This window comes from Ursus americanus, chromosome 23 (genome assembly GCF_024610735.1).
Source record: "Ursus americanus isolate L20-20 chromosome 23, mUrsAme1.1.p, whole genome shotgun sequence".
Taxonomy (NCBI): Eukaryota; Metazoa; Chordata; class Mammalia; order Carnivora; family Ursidae; genus Ursus; species Ursus americanus.
This window is the reverse complement of record NC_142149.1, coordinates 32,383,063-32,407,044: the sequence shown is the minus strand read 5'-3', so window position 1 is coordinate 32,407,044 and position 23,982 is coordinate 32,383,063. Positions and strand designations below refer to the sequence as shown.

The 23,982-nt window shown below is 38.0% G+C and overlaps 2 protein-coding genes across 4 annotated transcripts in view; one reads left to right on the top strand and one right to left on the bottom strand.

The window, feature by feature from the left end:
• Positions 1–17,576, bottom strand: part of CLTC (clathrin heavy chain) — a 59,785-nt gene extending 42,209 nt beyond the window's left edge. For both annotated transcript variants that reach the window (XM_045773744.2, XM_045773745.2), the window contains exon 1: positions 17,442–17,576. In XM_045773744.2, coding sequence (XP_045629700.1) covers positions 17,442–17,483 — 42 coding nt within the window. In that variant the 5' untranslated portion in view covers positions 17,484–17,576. The remainder of the gene's footprint in view (positions 1–17,441) is intronic.
• On the top strand, positions 17,482–23,055 carry LOC148107976 (uncharacterized). 2 transcript variants are annotated; one of them, XM_087854558.1, is made up of 3 exons: positions 17,482–17,874; positions 20,170–20,332; positions 22,599–23,055. In XM_087854558.1, the coding sequence occupies exons 1-2, from the start codon at positions 17,482–17,484 to the stop codon at positions 20,299–20,301; spliced, it is 525 nt and encodes a 174-aa protein (XP_087710684.1). In that variant the 3' UTR covers positions 20,302–20,332; positions 22,599–23,055. The 2 variants fall into 2 exon arrangements, with proteins under 2 accessions (XP_087710684.1, XP_087710683.1); XM_087854557.1 differs by having other exon boundaries at positions 20,158–20,332.
• The last annotated feature ends 927 nt before the right edge of the window (positions 23,056–23,982 follow it).

The window sequence follows — 23,982 nt, the reverse complement described above, 5'->3', positions numbered from 1 at the left end:
CAATGGCTCCCAGATCACCTAGAACTCTATGTGTAAAAGCAACACATTATCTTCTTAACTGTTTTGTAAAATAAGAGTTCTATGTTTCTAAGTCACTATACCAAACATTCACATAAGACAAGCTTAAGTCCTACAATGTTGAGAAAGAGTAAAAATTAATAGTGTTAGTCAAATAGTAGCTAACTGAATCCCAAATTATTCCTCAGAGGCAGGTACAACTATAAGAAAAGAAAACTATTAGGAAAGACAGAAGAAGAAAAAAAGAAAAATCAAAAAAACTTTCTTTCTTATACCCAACTAGGTCCCCAAATAAATCAGTCAAAAAAGCATGTTGTCAACAGTTAGCACCGACCTTCAGACTCAGGGCTGTTTTATTTGCAGAAAAAGCAGATTTGGTTACAAATGGGTGGGGTTCTTGCACTCCTTGCAATCTATATAATCTTACATTCTTTTCTCATTCTTCATTTACACATTCTACCAAGAAAGCTATGCATATATATTTTTGATCTTCTCTACCAAGAATGTACTAGTGCTATTCAAAATACTCCACATGAAATAGACATACATGCTGTATTTAAAAAACAAAATTAAACAAGAGGCAAGTGTCACACTCTCACCAATTCCACACGATTAAACATTTTAAAAAGCATACTTAAGTAATCCCCATTTACACTACTACACAAGAAATTGCTCCCTCCTAAAAAGCTTCTCCCAGTTGTTAGGGTAAGTGACAGGAACTTCAAGTGACATATTCCTATCAGCTAACAAAGTTATACTTGATTCCACTTCTTCAAATAAGGTCAGTGAGATTTTTCTTTCCTTACTAGTGATACTGTTCAGTGAAAGCGCTCAGAACACTCACCAATTCTTCCTGTATTTTCCTACAACATATTCAAAAGGGAAACATTCCCCAACACACAGTAAAAGGACAAGACACCATCATTAACAGCAGTTTTGACTTAGGTACATCCTTAAAATAGATCATATAAAAGGGTTATTATAGATAACTATGTTTACTAATATCTGTACAGATAAAAACTTAAAATGCAACAATGTTTTTTAAAAAGGTATTATTTTCAACAGCATAAACTAACCATAAAAAATTCTTAGTCAATTATAAAAGTCTGATGGTATAGGAACTATCTACCACAGAAGCTGTGCAACAAACCACTAACAAACTCAGAGGACATAAAAGAGTCTCCAAGCTTAACAGCTATTTTTAGAGAATACACAATAATATCCAAATTCTGGCTACATTTTTTATAGTCTCAATTGGCAAAATGTTGCTACTATTGAAGCTGGGGATATTCTGTTTTGCTATATGCTTGGAAATTTTCAGTAAAATTTTGACTTCAAAAAAATTTTTTTTGATTATAAATTAAAAAAAATATGGAATCAATAAACTCAGGTCCAAGAAAAGGGGTTACTTATTTTTCTGAATAGTTATTACATGCATATGGCAAAGTATTCAAACAGTACAAAAGGGTATACTATGAAAAGTCATCCACCTATGTTTCCAGTAATACCTCTCTCCCCCCAGCAATTAGATGCTTTTCCATTTAAAGACAGCTTTGTATATCCAAAGTATACTTTAAGGGAGGATTTTCATCCTCCCTTAAAAAAAGAAACAACACTAATAGCACATGCACAAAACCATACAAATTATCAACTGCTCCCTTTTGAAAGAAAACCAACTCGAATGTTGCAATTCATTTGATTTCCAAACTACATTTTGGGTCCTGGTCCGTAAGTGGCACTACTGCAGGACTTGACACTTACGCCTAGTTTAGTTTCCAAAATGTTTCAGTAAACAAATTTACTGTTAATCAGCCAACTCAAAACTCTAGAGAGTCCTGGGGTTACATGTTAGAAATAACACAAAAATGGGGCACCTGTGTGGTTCAGTTGGTTAAGTGCCTGCCTTCGGCTAGGGTCGTGATCTCCGGGCCTTGGGATCAAGTCCTGCGTCAGGCTCCCTGCTCAGTGGGGAGTCTGCTTCTCCCTCTCCCTCTGCCCCTACTTGTGCTCTCTCGCTCAAATAAATAAAATCTTAAAAAAAAAAAAAAAAAAAGAATACAAAAATGTTTCTTTTTCCTTCTCACCCCAATTTGGATTAACATGCCTATGGGGAAAAAACACTACATTCTTAATTTTTGTAGTGTGACATAGTATTTCAGATTCCCCATTATCTAGAGAACACAGAAGGTTCTTCATTCAAGTAGACAATTAGTATAAAAATATATAACTTTGATTATAAAGTACAAGTGCCATCCAAAATTGGTTGGTTCTGTGGATTTTTCATAAGAAAAAAATGTCTGGGTTTAGTCCCGGTTTTGCCACATAAATGATCATGGGGAAATCAGTAATCTGTGTATCTGTTTCCTCTTCTGAAACATCTGAGATCCCAGAATTGTGAGGATTTAATGCAGAGCACTTAGAACAATGTCTGACACATAGTAAAGGCTCAATCGATACTGTTAGTACACACAACACATCAGTACTTAGGCCAGCTCAAAATCAGCTTTTTTTGTATTTACATTTTACTATCTGCTTAATTCAGCTGTCCTACAGGTTGCTCGAAACACTGGGTGTGAATATCTTTTGACTACTGATAATAGATTAGTGGTCTCTGGGTGCTTAACTTACTCAGACACTGTGAAATGCCTTAAAAAAAATAGGGAATTACACTTAAAAACCTTCAATTCTGTTCTTTAATTTGACTAAAGTTAGGTAGAGACCAGAATCTCCAAAACTACATAACATTTTCATGCTAAGTAACCCTGTTTTATTTTAATTCGTATTTTTAGGTGCACCATGGAACATCATTAAGATTTTCTAACAAACTTGCCAAATATGCCTCTAACACCTTTGCTGAGGAAGCAAGCTGGGAAAGCTAATGCAAACAGATGGCATAAGGTCAGTATCATCAAAAATTCTCTTTGCCCTAAAGAGCTCAAGACTAAAAAAGAAGGTAAAAGGTAAACCAAGCATAGAATTTCTCTCCTCAACGTGCAGAAAAGTTTAAGGCACCTGGTTCAAAGACCACACAAACCTATACCATACCTTTCCAAAACCAGAGTTTCCCAATCATCCAATACCGTACAATTCCAGGTCAATTTATCCAACTAAACTTTAAGCTCTTCAAATAAAAGAACTTTCTTAAAGAGTGAAACCCTCTTCCATCTTTTTGTCTTCAATATGTCTAACTAATGTTACAGAGGTGACAATCACCTTACACCGAAAGATAGCACTTCTTTTGCTATACATACACTGCTAATTACTTTTCAGGACAATTATACATTAAAGGAGGTTTATGAAATCAGGAGTCAACACCAGTATAAATAAAAAATATAAAAGACCAATGAAATTTTTAAAAAGTCAGTCTTCTGCAAGTATTACAATAATTGATTCAGGGAAGACTCATCAATGGATACTAAAATTTATGGATGAAACTTCCTCCCTTAGGTAACTGTAGTGTCGTTATATAAGACAGATATTTACAGAGTCTCACACTATTTCCCAAGATACTTATTACAAAAGAGAAGAGGGGTGCCTGGGTGGCTCAGTCAGTTAAGGGACTAACTTTGGTGCTGGTTATGATCTCAGGGTCCTGGGATTGAGCCCCATGCTGGGCTCCCTGCCCAGTGGGGAGTCTGCTTCTCCCTCCCCCTCTGCCGCTCCCCCTGCTTGTGCTCTCTGTCAAATACATAAAATCTTTAAAAAAAAAAACCAGAAGTTAAAGTGCATGATAGCTTGAATTTCTCTAAAATGTTTAAAAGAAAAAAAGCAAATATTGCAAAATATCAAAAATCTAAATGACTGGGATATAGCTCTCCCTAGTCTTACATGAAAGCTTGCAAATTTATTTTTTTTAAGTTTTTAAAAAGGATTAAATTCTGTCTTATAAGGTTACAGAAACTGAAAATTAAATTGTGAGGAATAGATTTTTACTAGGCAATTTACCTGTAGGGCAGGGAGGAACAATACAACTTTCAAATGGTAAAGACGATAATCAAACCAAAGAGTGATATAATTCAAGTGTAAGAGTTACGCTCTGTAAAGGAGTTGTATACCGGATGTCTGCCCAATCAGAACTAAGAGGTTCGCTGCACTTATACTGTCCAAGATAGTGGCCACTGGTCACATGCAGCTATTCAATTTTAAGTCAATAAAATCTAATATTCAGTTCCTCAGTCACACTAGTCCCATTTCAAGTACTCAAGAGTCACATGTGTCTACTGTATTGGAAAGCACAAAACATACAACTAATGAAAAGCATTGTTTTCAGACATTTTCTTGGGAGTCTAACAAACAGAAAAGGAAAATTTCTTTAACATTAAACTCCAGCAAAACATGAAGAACAGTTGATAAAGTTACACAAGAATTTCAAATAAGACAAGGAGAAGCAGGAAAAAGAACTTGCAAGTTTCAGAGTCCAGACAGCCACAGGAGGCTTGGGGGGAAAAAATCTGCAAAGTTCAATACTAGCAGAAGTGAGAACCAAGAAAAACTCCTCAATCTGGGTGCCTCTTTCCCCTCAAGAAATCACTAGACTTTCAAATAGCGAAGGCCCAGGGTTATAAAAGACTGAGGAAGTGCAGATGTAATAAGATGCAAATTATTCAAAGAACATGAAAAAAAAGAGGCCTGGAGCGCCTGGGTGGCACAGTGGTTAAGCGTCTGCCTTCGGCTCAGGGCGTGATCCCAGCGTTACGGGATCGAGCCCCACATCAGGCTCCTCCGCTATGAGCCTGCTTCTTCCTCTCCCACTCCCCCTGCTTGTGTTCCCTCTCTCGCTGGCTGTCTCTCTCTCTGTTGAATAAATAAATAAAATCTTAAAAAAGAAAAAAAAGAATACATTAGTGATCAGCCTATGAAAATATTGTTAAAGGGACTAAATGGATTATGGACATATGTAACCCAATAGTATACATTTATTAAAAAAGGAAGAAAATGCTAGCAGAAGACAATACAACCAAGTAAAACCATGCTATTTTTCAATGCCTAATTCTTGGACTGAAGAGGAGACTCTCTGTTAGCAGTCTCAGCAATCACAATTGTTTGTGCCTACAAACATCATATAATTAAAGGAATATTAGTCTTGCTTTAAGCCTACTAATTTCAACCAGCAATTGTCACATTTGATCAAATAGGAACATTCACTGAAACAGCCTTCTTTAGAAGCATACTCAGGGAGATTGCTTCCTATTGAACGACTAGCAAACTCAGAACAGGACTCATTTACCAGCTGTATCAGCTGAAAATCAAAATACCATAAAACTTGTGTTTATGACAGCATTACTAAGAACTTGTGCTTCACAATTAGTGCTTGGCTTTACACTTTTCAGATCCTTCCTCCTTGTTTCATCTGATAGTTAGAATGGAAAGGAAGTATGTATGAGCTACTACATTTCAGATGAGACTATTCTGTAAGTGGTCTATGTAAATAACCCTATTTCAGTGACCTTTTCTGTAAATGAATCTTGCATCTTGATAAAGATAATAGATGTTACCACTACAGTTAAGAAATCAATAATTTGAGAGAGACCTGCTGATACTTGGATATCACTCAATGCACTTATTTTGAAGTTAAGTGCCTAAAGATTTGGTTAACTTCCTATCCCAAGTATTTCACTCAGCATAATTTCCTTTAAAAGTCCCTAAACATCCTCTACCTTCACTAGTATCAATCACAGTGACAAAAAGTGCTGACAGCAGTCACTTCATGGAGCCCTTGAAACTAGCTATGAAACCAGCAGAATGTCAAATAAAAGCTGCAGTTTCTGGCTTCTACAGGAAATGAAGAAAAATGCTGAGAATGCAGGATTCCTTTAGTTCTTCCATCAACAGGATACTGGCCATTGTTTTGTGTGCTCCACACATTTCAAGCAAGTAAAAATGCCTTTAACTCTTGCTGACCCTTTGTTTCTACTCCATGTTAGCTTTTGAGGCAATCACTGTCTCTTAGGAGAATGCAACTCTGGTCACTCCCTCCAAAATTAAGTACTACATTCAAGAAGGAACCAGAGTTGGACTGTAAGACTATTAGCTTTGGCAGATTATCAGGAAACTCAAGAGCATTTTTCCTACTTGTAGCCAACTACTGACTGGAAAATTTAAAAACTTTAAATTTGACTCATTCTTAAAAAACAATCCAATAATTAGATGAAATGTCACACACTGATTTTGATCAAGCTGCAGGGGACTATAAGGAAATTTTTATGCCCCAAATCTTGCAGACTCTCCAAAGTTATGCCCTTTTCTGCATAAATGCCATTCAGCTGGCACAAAACAAGTGAATGCTACCAAAGCCATGACTGATTATAGGTGTGTACATATGCGTGTTAGGGGTAGGGGGACGGGCGAAAAGTCATAGTTTATCCAAACATTCTTCTCAAACAACTAGAAATGAGGCTTACTTTGAGGGTTCAAGATTGTGCTGACTTAACATAAAAAACATCAAAGGATGATATGACTGTCCAGAGGCAGACACCAAAGGCTTGGTTTCCTGGTTTAAGTAACTACAACATCTGGTCAGTTTCCTTACTATTAAAACTGTAAAGGTTACAAAGAAACTTAATTCTATGACACAACTTCCCAAAAAGTATTTTTAAGTGGGAGCCCAGTGATTCAGCTCAACCCCGTAACTGCTACTACTGCTGCACAGACATGTCTTTTTCTACCCTATACCGACAGACCTGCTAGGAAATTAGACATTACGCAGTTATTGCTAATTTTTCTAGTTGGAGCAATCATTTAAAGCATGATCAGCACGTAGGTACTAGAAGTTACAAGACCAGAACCATTTTTTTACATTTCAGTCACTGAAATATTTCCTTGTGAACCTATATGCCAAAAATTCCAAGTTCAACAGAGTGAATGAATTAACAGTCAGCAAGAAGTTACAAGCTTTCTCAAAATCATTTAATATTAACAAATTCAGGAAGTCTGAAACGTTAAAATGACTAAATGACCAGGATTTATTTTCTAATATCTACTGACCATCTATTATTTGGCAACTTAACATCAATTCAATATTTTATAACCTACTACTTTTGTGTGAAACTGCCTTTCTTTACTTTGTGTTAAGCTACAAATTTCATTACTACTAAGGTAACAACCTATAGGGAAAATAACAAGTTTTAGGCTCAGAGGGTTTTGAGTGTACAATTTGTAGCTCAAGTCTTCTAAAAAGTGGAAAAAACTTTCCATCCCCAAGCTCTATAGATACTGCTTCACTGTCTGACATTCAAAATTAAAAAACATAAGACCACCTTGACTTTTTGGTCAGGGACAGGGTATGCTCTGGATGCTTGCAGATTTTTTTTGTTTTTAAATTCATGGTACTAAAACTTCCCCAGGCCTGTCTCAAACACTGAACCCTTTAAATCTTGCTTCTTCCTTCTATCAGTTACATTTTCTTTCATTGTCTGAAAAAAAGCTTCCATTCCAATTATTTTTGTTTCTATAGTTGTTAGATTCGTAACCTATTCTGTCACGCCTCCTCTTGTTTTAATTCTGAGATTTCTCTCTAAATTCAAAATCTTCAAAAAATTCAAGTTAATCTTCCACATTGCTGATTTCCACAGGGGCAATTCTCTTGTGTCCAGGATCAACTGCTTCTGTATATATTCTATTACTGCAGCCTTTTATCTCCATGGGTCTTTCTACTCATATCAAGTTTTCTTTATATGCCACAGATGATGCCAACAGTTTTCTCAAGTTTTCTTCCAGTTCCAGTAGAAAAAAACTCTTTTATTTCCTCAAGATTTCTTCCTAGTTCTACAGTATTTTTTCCAATAATCACACATTTAAACAATTAATGAGCAGCTACTGTATGCCAGACACTACACTAATACAGAGAATTCTACAATAAATGTGGTATGGCCTCCTCTACTCAGTGTGTAACAAGCCCATAGCAATTACAAGGGTGCCTTGAGGTTACAAGAATGCATGCCTAGCCCAAATATATGTGGGAGTATACACAATGTCTCAGAAGAAACAGAAATACAACCTGAAGCAGGACACACAATTTAAGGGAGGACAGAGCTACAAACTTGGGAGAGAACAGAACTAAAAATACCCTATGTGCCCAAATAGGGTATTCACTTTAGCAAGTAAACTATTCCCTGGACACTCAAAAGAGCTTTTGACTAGTATCAGAATGTGGAAAAACTAGAACTCTCATACACTGCTGGTAGGGATGTAAAATGGTGCAGCTGCTACGAAAAACAGTTGGGCAATCCTTCGAAAAATTAAAACAGTTCTAAACCATATGACCTGGCAATCCCACTCCTAGGTATATATCCAAAAGAACTGAAAACAGTTATTCGAACAAAAACTTTAATGTTCATAGCAGCACCATTCATTCATAATAGCAAACGGGTGGAAAGAACCCAAATGTCCATCAACTAATGAAAGGACAAACAAAATGTAGTATATCTATTCAATGGCGTATTATTCAGCCATTAAGGAATGAAGTACGCATACATACTGCAACATGGATGAACCTCAAACATTAGGCTTAGTAAAAGTTAGACAAAAAAGGTCACCTATTATATGATTTCCCTGATAGGTAAATCCATAAAGAGAGAGCATTTTAGTGGTTGCAGGGGATGGGAGGGGGGGTGGGAATGAGATACTGCTGAATGAATTCGGGGCAATGAAAATGTTTCGGAACTAGATACAGGTGATGGTTGTACAACGTTGTGAATGTATTAAATACCATTAAATTGTTCACTTCAAAATGGCTAATTTTAAGTTATATGAACTTTATCTCAATTTCAAAAGAACTTTGGCCCTGTTAATATAAATTCTTCGGGATTAGAAAAACTTAATATATAGTTCAAGTAGTCATTTGACTTAGTTTACAAAGACATTAAAAATTATAAAATAAACTTAGAGGGGCACCTGGCAGGCTAGGTTAGTAGAGTAGATGACTCTTGATCTTGGGGTCATGATTTCAAGCCCCACATTGGGCATGGAGCCTACATAAAAATAAATATACAAAATTATAAAATAGTTTACCTGAAAATGTTTTTCAGAAACCATTTTAACTCTTCATATGCACTTTTTTTACATTAGTATTTTCATTAGCACTGGAAAGTCATCTCCATTCCACTGAAGGAAGTGCATTTTAAAAAAATCCACTATGGAACAATCACGGTAATTTTAGAACATGCCTAAAATTTCCATCTGCATATTAGAAGAGCTGTTTTTTTCACTTGTTTTTGGATTATGATCTCCAGAAATATACCCCGAATAGACTGGGTTTTTGAGGGATGTTTAAAATGTTTCCTTACTACGTCCAATAATTGTGAGTCCAGAGAACAATAATTATTAGATATGTTACATTTACCTTGTATCAATCCAGATGATTTCAAGCCTATGATAGCCTTCAATGAACAGTGTAGTATTCAAAACGGAATTGTGAGAGGGCTCCATAAATGTGAAGACTTGGTAAGGCTTTTAATATAAGGAAACTTGGGGTGCCTGGATGGCTCAGCCAGTTAAGTGTATGCTTTCGGCTTAGGTCATGATCTCAGGGTCCTGGGACAGAGTCCTGAGTCAGGCTTCCCACTCAGCAGGGAATCTGCTTGTCCCTCTCCCTCTGACCCTCCCCTGCTTGTTCTCTAATAAATAAATAAAATCTTTAAAAAAAAAAACGAGAAACCCATTTAAAAGAATATATATACATAAAGGAAACTCTTTCTTGAAGAATATTTTATGGTAAAAAAGAAAACTACCTTAGATTTGCAAGATTCAAAGGGAAGAATATACAGTATTGCAGAGTGGCGAAAGACATGAATTTTGTAAACCATGTTCTCCCTATGGGTTTTTTTTTTCTACTTATTTATCCTCAAATAAGGAGAGTGATCCAAAGTCAGCTGTTTGCTAAACTGAGCATACATGGATAGTCTTTGGCCTCACTGGGTCCACAATGGTGCTTTCTAAGTTCTCTTTCTCAGCTATTCAGAAACAGATGAAGATGGGGTGCCTGGGAAGCTCAGTCGGTTAAGCTTCTGTGTTCAGCTCAGGTCATGATCCCAGGGTCCTGGGACTGAGTCCCGCATCAGTTTCCTTGCTCTGCAGGGAGCCTGCTTCTCTCTCTGCCTCTGCCTGTCGCTGCCCCCACTTGTGCTCACTCTCTCTCTGTCAAATAAATAAAATCTTAAAAAGAAAAAGGAAAGAAAAGAAAAGAAAAGAAACAAAACAGATGTAGGCAACTCTCAACCTAATTCCCATTTTCATCTACTCTGATTCTCACAGTCAGTAGATGGGAGTCATCAAACGGATTCTGCTCCAGAGCCTCCAGGAAGAATATAACCCTGCCAAAACCCTGTTTTCTCCTGTGTAATTCATTTCAGCCTCTGTCCTCCAAAATGTTAAGATAATAAATTTGTGTTGTTTAAAACAAAATTACCTATATAGATACAGATTCAGAACAAAGTCATCAGAAATTGCAATCCCTAGGATCCCAGTGTGTATCACTATTAAGAGTTCTTCCCTCTCCTACTCCAGAAATGAACTGGATGTAGACAATAAAAGGAAAGAATCTGGTGTAAGTCCAAGATCTTGGCTTCAATAACTGGGTAGATGGTAGTTTTTTCCTTTAGCTTAGCATGTATGTTCTACTCTACTGGATAAAGGGAGACTTCCCTCTAGCACAGGGCTAAGAACTAATATTTAAATGTCTCTATAAGCTAAGTCTTAATATAAACACACACACCACAGTCACTTCACAATTGCCAAAAAGTATTATTTTAACTTAATAAATGAGGAAGTTGAAAAAAGATAAAAATAGAGTTCAGATTAAACATCTGAGACATTTTCTACAATAGCACACAGCAGAATTTAAATTTTTTACTGCGGCAAAATGGTTTCAATGCACTCAATCCCTATTCTTTCAGAAATAAGCTTTAAAATCAGCTTTACTTCAGAACTTAAAGAAAAGTCCTTATTTACCCAATGATTCAGAACAGGAAGTACTAATATTACTGGTAGTTCTGCCTCCAAAGCACAACCCTACAAGTTTGTAACCATTTTTCCCCTCCATGGTTATACTATTCACACTGAACAAACATGTTCAACTCCCACTTTCCTTCTACCCCACCTCAAGCACCACCATTTTCCTAGAATTCTATTCAAGCTTTATATTAGTATAAACACAAAAACATGAAAAACACAGTAAAATAGAAAGAAGTTTCCTGCTTTCTTAAGTGGCTTCAGACTGGAACACATTCACTTTCCTGTCATTTAGAAAAAATCCATAGACACATTTGAGAAGTTCAGCTTTATGAGAGGGATAAAGATAATTCTCATTACAAGTTAACCTGATCCCAATCATTCTGCACAATTTTCTAGTGGGAACTTGAATAAAGCCCTTTAAAAACATCATCTAACCATTTGAAGTATAGAAAATCAAATGTTGGTTCACTGGCCCCTACTTTTCTCATAATATAAGAACTACTGAGGGGTGCCTGGGTGGCTCAGTTGGTTAAGCATCTGCCTTCGGCTGAGGTCATGATCTCAGGGTCCTGGGATCAAGCCCTGTGTCTGGCTCCCTGCTCAGCGGGGAATCTGCTTCTCCCTTTCCCTCTGCCTGCCACTACCCCCACGCCCCCCACCCCCGCTCATGCTCTCTCAAATAAATAAAATCTTAAAAACTATCGACCTAAAAAGAAATCACTGGTAGAATGTGTACAAAGACCATCACAACACAGATGCAAACAAACTTTGCTATATTTTGCAGTTCAAATTATACAGATCATTCACCAAATGAGGCAATGTGCCACACTGCGAAAAGACCAAGTATTAAAGTCTGACCACCCACTCACTAGCTATGTGACTCTAAAACTTCAGTTTCCTCAGGTGCAAAATAAGGCTAACCCTACCTACCTGACAGGATTTTTTTGATAATTATATGAGATCATGAACATAAAATATTTAGCAGTGTTCTTGACCCACAGTAGGTACTCAAAAAAGCTAAAATGGTGAATTAATTTTGATATTATAGATGTCAGGACAATTGAGATTTGATGAATAGTTATCCCCTCTAAGTAAGGACAAAATAAATTATATCTCTCATAACACAAAAAAAAGAAGACAAAATCCAAATCTGACAGATGGGTTTTGTATAATGCATTCAGATCCAACCCTCCTGCCATCCCTTCAGGTTAAGAGCATTAGCCACAGGCACTTGGCCAAGGGGGAAAAAACATCTAGAGCTATAAACTTTGCTATGGTTTACAAGTTGATTTGTGAAGGAGCTTTAGCATGGCGTGTATGTAAATAGAGACATAACCTCATTCTAATATAAAGGAGTGAAATATTAGTTATGACTCATTTCCCACCTAAGTGAGAACATTCACTTTAACACTACCATCTTATAGAAGGACATATATAACACTAGCAAAGGTCTGACTGGCATTCCAGGTGGGTATTTGATCAGATATAATCAAGTTTCTCAAATATATCTGACCAAAGAACATTAATTAAAAATGCACCAACGGCAGACAGCGAGTGCTCATGGGATATAATAAAAAAAAGTAGCTTAAAGATTTCTTTCTCGGGGCGACTGCGTGGCTCAGTCGGTTAAGTGCCTGCCTTCGGCTTGGATCATGATCCCAGGGTCCTGGGATCGAGGCCCATATCAGGCTCCTTGCTCAGCAGGGAACCCGCTTCTCCCTCTCGCTCTGCTGCTCCTCCTGCTTGTGCTGTGTCAAATAAAATCTTAAAAAAAAAAAAAAAAAGAAAAAGAAAAGCTTTCTTTCTTTTGGACAGTCAGAGCGGGATCAGTTTTATATCATATGAATATCTGTATTAAGTCATGCACAGAATCGAACATTGAATAACATCCATGGTTGCAATTGTGTGGACAGCCTTTGCCAACTTATCAATTTATAGTCCATATTGTTCACAACTTCGTCCCTAATCCAACACAGCTGATGATTAAGTCCTCAAATCTCAAATATTTATAAACCATAAAAACCTAGGTCTGCAAATAAAATACTCTGTCACTGGTTGTGAGATACATGAATAAAATGTACTATACATAGCTAACAATTAATGTTCCTAAAGTGCTACACCAAGTACTTCCACATACGTGATCTCAGACCTTTACAGTAACTTTGTGAGGCACTAGTCCTATTTTACTGAGAAAAAGAGTCTTAACCTTGTGTTCTTCAATAGTGGAACGACATTTCACAAGCCTAAGGTGATACTGAGCACTTGAAATATGGTTACTGTAACTGATTTTAAAATTTAAAATAATGAAAATAGTAACTGATAATGGATTCAAGTATGGAAAACTTATGTTTGGAATAACTTAGATACGCAAATCTGCTTTTTCAACTGTAAATATTATGAAAGCTAAACAAAGATAAAAAATTTTCAATGAAAATAGGTTCTGAATTGAGATGTGCTGTGTAAAATACACATCAGATTTTGAAAAAATCAGTACCCTAAAAAAGGAATGTAAAATACCTCATTTGAAAATTGTATACTCCTTACATGTTGAAATTATAACATTCTGGGTCAAATTAGAACATTCTCGGAGCAAAATCCAACAGTTTTTGAAAAAGCACAGTAAGATACTGTAAAACTTCTCTCAAAGCCATTCTATTTCCTTGAAATATTTTGTGTCTGAAGACCCAGGATCAAATCCTATTCTGACAGTGTCCCCTTGGGTGGAGTCTCACTTTCTTTAACTATTTAATAACAATGTCTGGGGGATTAAGACCTGAAAACACCAAGCCACAGTCACAGGGAAAAACAGGCTCTCACAAGAAGTCCGCTGTTCCCTCCACTCACTAGTCACTGTTCACCACCACCATGTCCCAAAAGAGACAGCAATATTCAACTAACACATTTTTTTCAACTAAGACTTTCAAATAACGTTTTAATTTTAGTTAGTAAATATGGATGATCAGATAAAACCTTCACTCTTACAAAGTCCATCAGTATGGCCCCTAATCCTGCAGTCCAGTGTCATAGATAATAGCCTCATGTGGCCATTTACATTTAAATTAATAAAAAAGAAATAAAAGTAAAAACTTAGTTCCTCAGTCACACAAGCCACATTTCACTATCCCTATGTAATTAGTATAAATATTCCTCATGGAAGAAAGTTTTTTTTTTTTAAAGGAAGAATCTTAAGCAGGATCCACGCCATGTGTGGAGCCCAAGTGGAGCTCCATCTCACAACCCTGAGATCATGACCTAAGCCAAAATCAAGAATGAGATGCTTAACCAACTGAGCCACTCAGGCGCCCCAGAAGAAAGTTCTATTGGACAGGAACTCTCAAAAGGAAAAAACACATCAGTCACAGTGACAGGAAAAACATATTGTTAAATGTAATTCAAATATTATAGGTTATGGTTTCTAAAATCATGTATTGCACTACACAGTAAAATGAAAATGACAGTGGTTCTACACACACACACACACACACACACACACACACACACACAGAGTTCCGGGTCTTATTTCCTAAACAGAGTGAAAGCACATTCACTAGAATTAGCCACACCCCTTTAAGCTGAGTAAACTGACCATTAGGAAAATTCTGAAAAATATGATACATCTTCAACTTGGAAGCCATTCCCACCTTAGACTGTAGCAGAATTCCAGGCAGTATGCCTGCCTCTCCAGGCAGTACAGTTATGCATGTAGCATATCACAGTAATACTGAGCACTGCTTTCACTGTGCAAATTAAAATAGCCATAGCAAGAACCCCTACCATTCAACTCACAACACATTCCATGCCTGCATTTATGGATCAAAGGAAAAAGAAAAGGGTGGGGAGAACCCAAGAACCTGGGAATACAGTAGAATGTGTCACTTGGCATAAAGAAACTTAATGTGCCAAGAATTGAGAACTGCAAGCAACATTTTATGTATAGTCTAGGAATTTTTTTTTTAGAATCTGCAACTCTAGTAATCTCTTGTTCAAACAGGCACTCATCTGTTGACTATCACCCTTTAAAAAAAAAACAAAAACTTATAACTTAAAATATTAACATTCATTTGATGTAGTTCCAAGCCTTGATGACAGATACTTCAGTTGGTCAGAATAGTTAAAAACAAATTTACAGTTCACCTTTAGAAACTTTCACAAAAGCTAACTCTACACTCAAGTTCCTCAATTCTTGTTCCCAATTTTTATCCTAAGTGTTTCAGAAAGTTTTCTGCTACTTAGCAAACTGGCAGAACTCAGATAAAGACCTGAGATACCAATTAAAATAATCCTTATTAATTTTTTAAAAAGGGATAAAAATGAGAAGTTAGGAGATATTCTGGAAGAGGTTAGTGATTGGGGCTCTTTGCACAATTAATCATTATCAGCTGGAGTATACAATCACACTAGCAACCTTAACTTCAGGAATGGCATATTACTACCAAAAAATGACTGAATTCTTCAAATACATTTGCAAAGCTGCTTTATACTCAAATCCTCAAATTATTTCAGAAGGAAATGGTTTCACTTGAGTATTTGCAGAAACTCAGAAATCATACCCATATTAAATCTGTCTTCAATTAGTGACAAGGCTGGATTCCAGTCTTTGGGAATATTTAATAATTCTTAATTCTTGTCTCCTCTATAATAGAAATGAAAAGCTACTGCCCAAACCACCACTAGTCAAGAAAGAAGGTTTACTAATTGGAGATACTTCTGCCTTGTAACTAGCAACTGTACATGCTTCTGTTTATAATTTGCAAACATTTGTCTGCAGAAAGATATTTCAGAAACACTCTGAGATGAGCCTGTGCTTTCCCCTCACACTCAAAAATATTATTTTCCTAAACCTCTACATTCATTTACACCTCACTCTAACAGAAATAACCACAGCAATTAAAACTTGAATTGAGTAAGAACAGTAACTTTTATGTCCACTGTCACTTTAGATTTTTTTAACCTTTTTTAAGTGTTCCATTACTTCAGATGAGTTATCTGAAAATCACAGATGACCGAAGAAAGTGTTTTACTTATTTTTTAGATTTATTATTCATTACATTTCAAGACTTAAAGGAAAAAAATTTCTTGCTCATGCAAAGATGATAATACCTGTAAAGAAACATGAGGTTACGTTACTGATGGCCTAAATATTCATATTCAACCTTTTTATTAATAAGAATCCTTTATGTTATCAACTGGAGAAAGTAAATAAAACAGCCTTCAATGGTAAAGTGTCCAGTAGGTTACTAATATTAATGCCATGTCAAACTGCAGCATCTTTTATCATTATGAATTTAGGCCTTCAGAAGATTTGAGCTGAGGAAAGCCTCTTTAAGGAAGTATTTAGGAAGAAAGCAAATTAAGATGAATAAATTACTGCAGCCAAAGTAAAACCAGGCTTGGTGAACTATGAAAATCAGCTCAGAAGAGGCTTAATTCAGTCAAGCCCTCCGATGATCATCTGCCTCGGCCCGCCACGGGCACACTGCCAGATAAGACAGTATGTTGCCTACAGGAAAATGCACCATGGGAAAGAACTCTAGAACCTACTAAAAGGAAGCCAATTACTGACCAAATAACTTTGCATATCTCAGGGCAGGTGTGCTCTATCTCCAGGGCTCAATTCAATTCCATGCAATCCTAAGAGAGGCAGCCCATGTCTACCTGCTACACTCCAGCAGACCCCAAGATAACCTCTGGATAACTTTACTACCTCCTAAAATGAAAGAGGGGATAAAAGCCGCACCATCCCCAGAGAAATAAGGAAAAGAAAGGAAAAAAAAAAGACGAGTACCCCTAGGGACCTTGACCCCAGGCACTCTGAGACTGACACCGCCCTGAGAAATATGCTCCCCCATTCTGTTCTCCTTCTGTTCCTTCAGTGACCTGTTCCTACTGCCTCGGGGATGGCAAGAGACAAGTCGCCGCCGTTCCCCCCACCCCCAGGGGAAGGTGCCTTTCCCAGTTGAGAGCCGCAGAGGGAGGAAGAAAAAAGGTTGCTCCTCCCCAGCCCACCCGCCCCACAACTGCTGGGTGCAGACACGATGGGGGAAAGGGAAGAGGAGCAATGGGAGGTGACAAATCTGCACTGGCCTAGGGGATGAAAATCCTTGGTTTGGAAGAAACGCGGGAGAATTGCACCCCCCCCCCCCGCCCAATCTACCCAAATGAATGAACTGAATAAAACGGCGAAAGGGGAGGGAGTTAGAATGCGCAGTTCCTACCACCCAGGAAGTGAAAATAGAGGCCCTCGAACCCAGGCCTGGTCTCGCTGCCCTTTGCACCCCGACTCTCGTCCTTTCTATCCAAGCCCCACATCATTAACTCTTAAGCTTTCCAAGATAGCGCCCCCATCCTCCATCTACCCCAAGCACCAATACCCATCCCCCTCCGATCCTACTCTTTCTACTTGGGCCCAGACTCCACCTTCTTCTTTCCTACCACCCTCTCCACAGCCCTCACTGGCCCGGGCCCGGCCGCACCTGGAGATGCTCCTGAAAACGAATTGGCAGAATCTGGGCCATGGCGCTGTCGGGTGTATGGTCTCCTCCTGTCACTGGGGCTGCGGGGCAGCGGCTGCCCGGGCTCTCCAAGGGAGAGGAGGAGAAGGGGGAGGGGGGAGGCTGGGCTCAGCAAGATACTCTCCGGGGACGCAGGAAACTGGCAGGCAGACGAAAGAGCTCGGGTCGGGGGCGGAGGCTCCAGGGTCCGGGAGAGCCGCAATGGCGGAACCGGGCGCAGCGCAGACTCCGGAAACGGCTGAGCCCTGCGGAGGGATCCCGACGACAGAACTCCGCCCAAGTCACCTCACCCCCTCCGCCTTATGTACCCCTCCACGGAGTGCCGCGGTGCAGTGGGGCGCAGGAATTCGGGGCGCAATGCGCCGAGGGCATCGCTTACTGCTGCGCCACGAGGGTAAATTAGAGGACTCGAAGGGACTACTTTTTTGGACTCATCACTTTCCCCAGACTCCTGCTTTTCCTCCCCCCGCTCCTTTTTTTTGCATTTTGCCACATCATGCGACTAGCGGTGACCGACGTCATTTCCGTGGGCGCTTAGGTCCCACCCACGTACTTCCGGGTGCACGTGATGCTGGTCGGGAAGGGTCGCCTCATTGCTGGCAGAATGCGGAGCGAGTTCTCGGGACATGCAGAGTCTCCTGGGAATGTGGTGGCTGTTGGGCCGCCTTGAGGAATGGCGGTGCTATTCCCTTTCCCTTTGGGCCCTGCCTATTTAAACTGAGTCCCTTACGAAGAGGACGTGGCGTGGGCAAATGGGCCCAGCCTCCCGCCCTCTCCGTGACTCAGGGAAACGGCCTCCTTGCAGAGCGCTTTCTTGGCAGCCGGCTGCAGCACTCCTCCCCCGCCTACTTTCATACCGTGGGTGGTTTCTTGCGTCTCAGGGAGGGGGAATGAAATGAGGTTTAAGATCCTCCCTTCCCTTATGCACACCCTTCTGACGCTTGGAGAAGCTGACGCTTGGATTTTAACTAGAACTAGCAATTTCTTTGTATGTTACCTAAATAATTGGCTCAAAGGACAGTGAAGGCCATTTATGAAGTGTCTCAGCTGGCCTTGTGATAGCTTTTCTTATTTCTACGGACATTTTGGCGGAAATGTATGTGATGTGGGTCTAGCTAGTATAGACTTAGAGACTTTGAGTATTGTATCTGTGCTACAGAATTGGACCAAAACTGTGGCAGGAGGATTTTTTTAGCCACATCAAATACGGAGTCTTAAAGGTTTCGATAATGAGTTTAACGGGGAGGCTTGAAACCCTTGAGGTTCTTCTAAGGTGTGGCTATATACATTCTTGGAAAAACGGATTATCTATTAGCGGTGTAGTTCAGTGGGACCACCTTAACATTGCCAGTGAATTAGCAGTATTGGGAATGTAAGTGCTTAAAAGCTGGAGCATCTTGTTTTCCAACAACATTAAGATAACTACAATATTTATTATCGATTAGTAACCTTCCCAGTACTTTATTGCTAAGGTATAAGCTGTAATATTTCATTAATAGCACAAATGCATTAAAAGTTTTAAGAATTTAGTTTTGTGCCTTTCATCTTTATAAGAAATGTGGCTATTTTTCCAGAAAGATCATAAGGAAAAACAAGTACACAGTAATTCTTTTTCTGCCCTTTTCAGTTCAACATAAAACCCTATTATATACAGTAATTTTGTGTGTTAAGCAGTTTTGCTTAGAGAAGTTTGCTTAATCATTTAAATTGCTTTTAATGTTTTCCCCAAAATATATCTCACATACTTAGGATGAGAGAAGAATCTTTGGCAGGTAAGAGAGGAGACAGAGGCTGTTATGCAAAGAATAAGAGTGAATATTTATGGTAGGCAAAATTGTGTTTTGTCTTATTAAGCCAGATGCTTGAAGATGTTCTGTATTCTGCAACATTTGAAATAACATTTCTAATTCCAGTTTAATAGTAGCTCTTTCAATCCTTTTTGGAAGCAGACAAATTCTAAATTAAAAATCTAAAGGAGTTATTGTTTTATTATAGTAAAAGCAGTTGCTTAATCGGGTTACATGTCTGATCTCAGAATCTGGGATGCAAGAGCTATATCATGAATGGGCCACCAATATTTAATTTGTTAATAACTGTCTTGCATTTTCATACAGACCTATAATTTTAAGTACATTTAGAATTCCCAAAGCAATTGATTTTAGCTTGGATATTTGAGTGTGTGGAATATCTAACTAAAAGTGCACTGAGGTTCTGTTAATGAGTGCTGTGTCATCACACATAGAAATGTAATGTATTGTTTTCAGAAGTCATTTAGAAGAAAAATAGATTACAACTTACTAGTTCATTTTGAACACTGTATCTTTCAAATCAATAAATCTAAAATTTTTCAAGAGGAAAAATGATCCAGAGGATAAACATTAAAACCCAAACCTGTGCATCTTAAAGATCAATAATTTTGGCTGAGGTAATGAAGAGAGCTTTTCACGGTAGTAAGCTGTTCCTGCAATGGTGTAAAGGCAGGAAAGGTTATCCTTCGTTTAGATGTCCTGAAGGCTGAGTCACTGTTTCCAGTTACCTGAGCAGTAATCAAATGACTTTGTTTTCAGGTGCTACCTTAAGTTAGAGAAGATAAATAACCTTATAAATCAGAAAACAAATGCTGGGTTTTAGGGTTTTTTTCTAACTATGACAATGTCTTCTAATACATCTACTGCAGTTTTTTTTTAAGATTATTTGGCAGAGAGCTCGAGGGAGAACAAGCATGGGGAGCCGCAGAGGAAGAGGAAGAAGCAGGATCCCTGCTAAGAGAAGCCAGCGTGGGGCTCAATCCCAGGACCCCCAGGATCATGACCGGAGCTAAAGGCAGATGCTTAACCGACTGAGCCACCCAGGTGCCCCTATCTCTACTGCTATTAATGTATTATCATCCCAGCTTTTAGTTTCAGAAAATATTTTAGTAAGTAGCCATATTAATAAAAGTGGTCAAATTCTTCCAATTTGAAGCTATTTTTATCAGAATATTCTGTAGTAGTTCCTCACTCTGAGTCACAGCAAGCACCATTAGCAAAAACTGCACTGCTCATACGCTATTTTGAGGAGTGTCAGTTTCTCAAAACCTATACAAAAAACCTTTACTGTACCCGTAACTTTATATTGTATGCCAGGAAATTATATAATGTAAAATATAACAATATGTTTTATATAAAATATATATATGTCAGTGAGAATGACACCTCAGAAGAACATTCATCAGATTCCTCTATAGTTGTTTATTGTCAAGCAGCCCCCAAATTAAGGCCCCTGCCTTTTAACTTGACCTTTTGAAAACAGCAGGATTTAGCTACAAAAGCCACAAAGTAAAGACATTTCTCAAACATTAAGAGATGATTAATTTTAAAGCAGAACTTTAAGCCTAACCCACTGTACCAATTATTTAAAAATCAGATTTTAATGAAACCAAGAGGGATATACTTTAGCCTTACCCAGTAAGATAAGTGGTTTTGCCATTTAAACAGCAGCTTTGAAAGATCTCAGCCCCCTAGGGCCACAGATGTGAATCCCACAGGCTTGGATAAAGAGCAGCATAGCAAAAGCACTGACTCAAGTATCAGTCAACCCACAGTGCCCACTTTATGTTGGCCCTGTACAAGGACAGATTATAGGCAAAGCTCACCTGAAAAGAAACACAAAGCCAGAAAAAATTTTTCATGGCCTTTTTGGTATGAGATGGACCTGAATTTATACTTAGTATCATTCACTTACTCAGGCTTGTCCTAAATCTAATTTATACAGGCAAGTTTTATAATGTATCATGGACAGCAAATAAGATCTATAACGAGTCTTTATTCTGTGTCAGAATTGAGCATGTTCCAAGTGAATCCCCAAGACAGCCCTGTGGGAATACAATCTGGAATCTAGTCATATTATATAGGCCCCTCCCATGTTGTCTAAAGGTTAAATCAGATTCCAGCAGAGGAATAAAGTGGCTCATAACATTACCTTAAAAAGTCATCTTAGAAAAGTTGGTTCAAATATAGTGATACACAGAGCATTATGGACAGATAAACTCAGAAGAGTTATAACCCTGCTGATCAATAGGGAGTCAGATGCATGTCACCATAACCCCTTCATATTCAAAAATTAAAGTCACTAGAAGCTTGAGAAGTTCTATACAATGAAGGGTTGAAGAAGATCAGGATGTTGGAATGATTGCTGTGGGCTATTTTTTTCCTTCCTTTCTAAATATGTAGAACTCTCTCTATTCATCTCCTAGTGTTATTACTGTCTCCAAAGCAAGGCATGACGCACAAACATGTTTTCTCAGCAATCTTAAAATTCTGTCACACTCCAGGGATAGTTCTAGTAGCAATGCACATATGCAGCCTTCTTATAGTAGTAAACTCTCAGAACAGAATGGTTAAAAACTGAGATCTGGTAAACAAAAGTTTTGGTTAACTCAATAATAAAGTTTCAAGGAAGTATAATCGAATTTACTTGGTCAATAAATACCTTACAGTACATACAATGAAAAATTAAATACTCAATGTTAAAATCTTTTCATTAAACGGTTTTTTATATTGGGAAAGCAATTCTGAATTTTAAAGTCCTCAGGTTCATCACTGTGAAGTTTTTTAAGTACATCTACATATGCAGCCTGATCTGAATATGTACCAAATTTAGGACACACTACAAATTCCTTTTTTTTTTTTTTTTTAAGATTTTATTTATTTATTCAACAGAGAGAGAGACAGCCAGCGAGAGAGGGAACACAAGCAGGGGGAGTGGGAGAGGAAGAAGCAGGCTCCCAGCAGAGCAGGGAGCCCAATGCGGGGCTCCATCCCAGAACCCTGGGATCAGGCCCTGAGCCAAAGGCAGACGCTTAACGACTGAGCCACCCAGGTGCCCCTACAAATTACTTTTTAAAAAATGACTTAGCTTAACATGTCATGACCGATGAAAGTGGATGATGTAAAACGAACCAAAAACCTGGTTATTTCCTTTTCTGGTTGCTTTCATTCCAAATAACTGTGAGTTTAATGTTGTACAGTATACAATTACACAACCATACGTTCTATAACATTCCAGTAAAGAAAAATATGTAGCATTCATATAAGCCTACCTCATTTATTGATTTAAGTTTCTTTTTTTTTTTTTCAGAGCCAGCACTCTTACCACCAAGATGCATGAAAAGTTCCCTTTAGGGTAAAAATAAAAACTAACCTGATAAGGACAGCCCTTTACCGTCTCTGTATTTTTGGGCTATCTAGCTAAACCATCAAATCAGATGTAGAGATGAGATTATACTCATTATTGAGGAGCGCTTAAAAATTCCATTTCTTGAAAGGTAACTAAATAGAGTAGCAGACTGGCACACAATGGCAGTCTCTAAGTGCTATATGCTGTAAAAGGATAACCTGAGTCCAAGCCAACTTTCAAATTTTTCTGTCTGCAAGAATGAGTGGCAAATTATTCATTTGACCTACTTAATGTTAGCCAAAGTTACAGACTGGAAACTGAAAAATACTTCAAAAAAGCTCCTCTCGAGGTGACACTAATATTCTTTCCATGTTTAACTCTGGTTCCTCTCTCAATCACACAAACTCTCTCTCCTTTCTTAATTTAGTCCAAGTCCTACTCTGCCTTAAAAACTCAGCTTAAAATCTATTTATCCTACTTCTTAAGCTATTATAACATTTATTGACTGTACCACCTATTTAATTCAAAGCCTGGACCAACGTATGTTGTCAGTAATCATACCTGGAGCTAGCACAACAATCATTTATAAATATCTATCATATACAAAAGGCACCAAACTGGATGCTATGCTGTATTTTGGGTTAACCCATCTCATTTCCTATGTATTAGCTGATCACCAAGTAATATTAGGTTAAGAAACATATAGATTTTATCTAGACAAGTAATGTGATTATTTTCTTTGAAAATCTTTAACAGTTGGGGTGCCTGGCCAGCTCAGTCAGTAAAGCATGCAACTCTTGATCTCAAGGTTGAGTTCAAGCCGCACACTGGGTGTGGAACCTACTTAAAAAAAAAAGGAGGGGGGTGCCTGGGTGGCTCAGTCAGTTAAGTGTCTGACTTTTGGGTTGGCTCAGGTGGTGATCATGAGGTCAAGGGTCATGAGATCAAGCCTTGCATTAGGCTCCTCACTCAGTGGGGACTCTGCTTGAAGATTCTCTCCCTCTGCCCTTCCCACCACGTGTACTCTCTCTAAAATAAATAAATAAATCTTTTTAAAAAAGAATTGAAAATCTTTAATACTTTCACAAGAGAATTTTGTATTTTTCATATTTTAAGGTTAAAGGAACAGATAAGTAATATAGATTACTTTGAAAATTCTGGGGAGAATAAAGATTATAATTTAAATTTATTGATGGCTTAACATTATGTTCAATCCTATCAACTCTGCTATAAAGAAAAATAAAAGCCAGAAAAATCTCAGATATTTCATGAAATTAAGATCTTTTCTTACAAATGAAATAATCTGAATTAGAATGGGTATGTGAAAAGTAGCTTTCCTGGATTA